The following is a 1,668-nucleotide window of genomic DNA, read 5'->3' on the forward strand; positions in this document are numbered from 1 at the left end:
TACATCAATCTTGATGTATAAGGCTGATGTATAACTATAGATAGTGAACGTGTGTGTGTGTGTGTAAGAGAGAGAGAGAGAGTAAGAGAAAGAGAGAGTGAGTGAGGGAGAGAGAATGTAGCAGAGTCTGTGACTAAGATTTTTCTTTCTTCCACACTTTCCTGTTCCACTCAGTGCAGAATCTATCATTCCCAGCAGCTTACTATTTTCTTTATACAGTAAGTATTCCTTGTTAAGTCCATCCAAAATGTTCTTTTGGCCTTTGTTTCCATTGCATCGATGTTGAGCATCAGGCATATCTATTTTTCACTTGAAATAACTTTTCTACTACACAATTTCCTAATAGCATTTTTCATCTGGTCATTTCTCAGAGTATAGATTAAGGGGTTTAAGATTGGTGTTATATAGTGTAGAACACTGCAACTGCTTTATCGATAGATAAAGTAGCTGCAGGTCTCATGTACACAAATACACAGAGCACAAAGAATAGGACAACCACTGTGATATGGGAGACACAGGTGGAGAGGGCTCTGTGCCTTGCCTCCAAGTTGTGGTTCTCTAGGGAACACAGAATGACCAGGTAGGAGACCATCAAGAGGAGACAGTTTAACGGACAGATGAAACCACTGTTGGCAGCAACAAAGAGCCCAAGAGTGTGGGTATCAGTGCAGGCAAGATTGAGCAAAGGGTTCAGATCACACATAAAGTGATCTATGATGTTAGGGCCACAGAAGGGTAAAGGGATGATAAAGAGGATCTGTATGGCTGCATGAAGAAAGCATCTCACCCACACCACTCCCATTAGAAGACCACAAACCTGCCAATTCATGATGGTTTTATAGTGCAATGCCTTAGAAATTGTCACATAGTGATCATAGGCCATCACAGTAAGTAGGATGACATCAGCACCTCTGATGAAATAATCCCCAAAGACTTGGGTTACACATGTATCGAATGTAGTCATCTTCACATGGAGTGAATCTGTGATCAGTTTAGGGGTATTAACAGAAGAATAACAGGCATCAGTGAAGGAGAGTTTGGTAAGGAAAAAATACATGGGGGACCCTAATAGTGGACTGGCAGTGATAGTGACCACAATGAGCACATTTCCCACCAGAGAGATGGTGTAAGTGACCAAAAAGACAACAAATATGACTTTGTGCATCTTTGGATTCTCTGTGAGCCCCAGTAGAACAAACTTTGTCACATTGTTCTTATTCTCCATTATGTCATCTCATGATTAATAGTATTACTTGAAAAAAAAAAAAACTTGTTTAATGTGACATTGAATTTATTAAGCTTCTTAATCTAGTAAATAAAAAAACCCAAACAAACAAACTAGATTTTAGTGAGTTGTGGAACCTCATGACGTTTTTTGAGACAGAAAATAAGTTTTGCTGATTACTAAACTTATCTCCTCAATGAAGTTTCTGTTGAGTGTGGCCAAGGGGAACTTTGTAAACAGAAAGGCAACAGGTCATCTGTGTACAATCATCATCTGAGGTGACTAACCCTAACATGAATTGCGAATCCTACACATAATGGCAGGTGAGTATGAAAAAAGAGTGTAGTTTCTGATGAATCTATGAATGCAAGCTTAAGGAATTTTCCCTTTTTTTTTAGGAACAGGGGAATGATGGCACAAATTGAGACTATCAATGGAAAAGT

At 39.0% G+C, this 1,668-nt stretch overlaps 1 protein-coding gene across 1 annotated transcript; it reads right to left on the minus strand.

Moving 5' to 3' along the window:
* Positions 1-400: 400 nt before the first annotated feature.
* LOC101680799 (olfactory receptor 4C46-like) lies at positions 401-1,225 on the minus strand. Its single transcript, XM_004782171.2, has one exon. The coding sequence runs from the start codon at positions 1,223-1,225 to the stop codon at positions 401-403; it is 825 nt and encodes a 274-aa protein (XP_004782228.2).
* Between the last annotated feature and the right edge of the window lie 443 nt (positions 1,226-1,668).

Source organism: Mustela putorius, unplaced genomic scaffold (genome assembly GCF_011764305.1).
Source record: "Mustela putorius furo isolate JIRA1106 unplaced genomic scaffold, ASM1176430v1.1 tig00000127_pilon_pilon_pilon, whole genome shotgun sequence".
Classification (NCBI taxonomy): Eukaryota; Metazoa; Chordata; class Mammalia; order Carnivora; family Mustelidae; genus Mustela; species Mustela putorius.

What these genes read in the sequence shown, in the direction of transcription:
- LOC101680799 (XM_004782171.2), bottom strand. Translation starts at nt 1,225, where the DNA reads ATGGAGAATAAGAACAATGTGACAAAGTTTGTTCTACTGGGGCTCACA.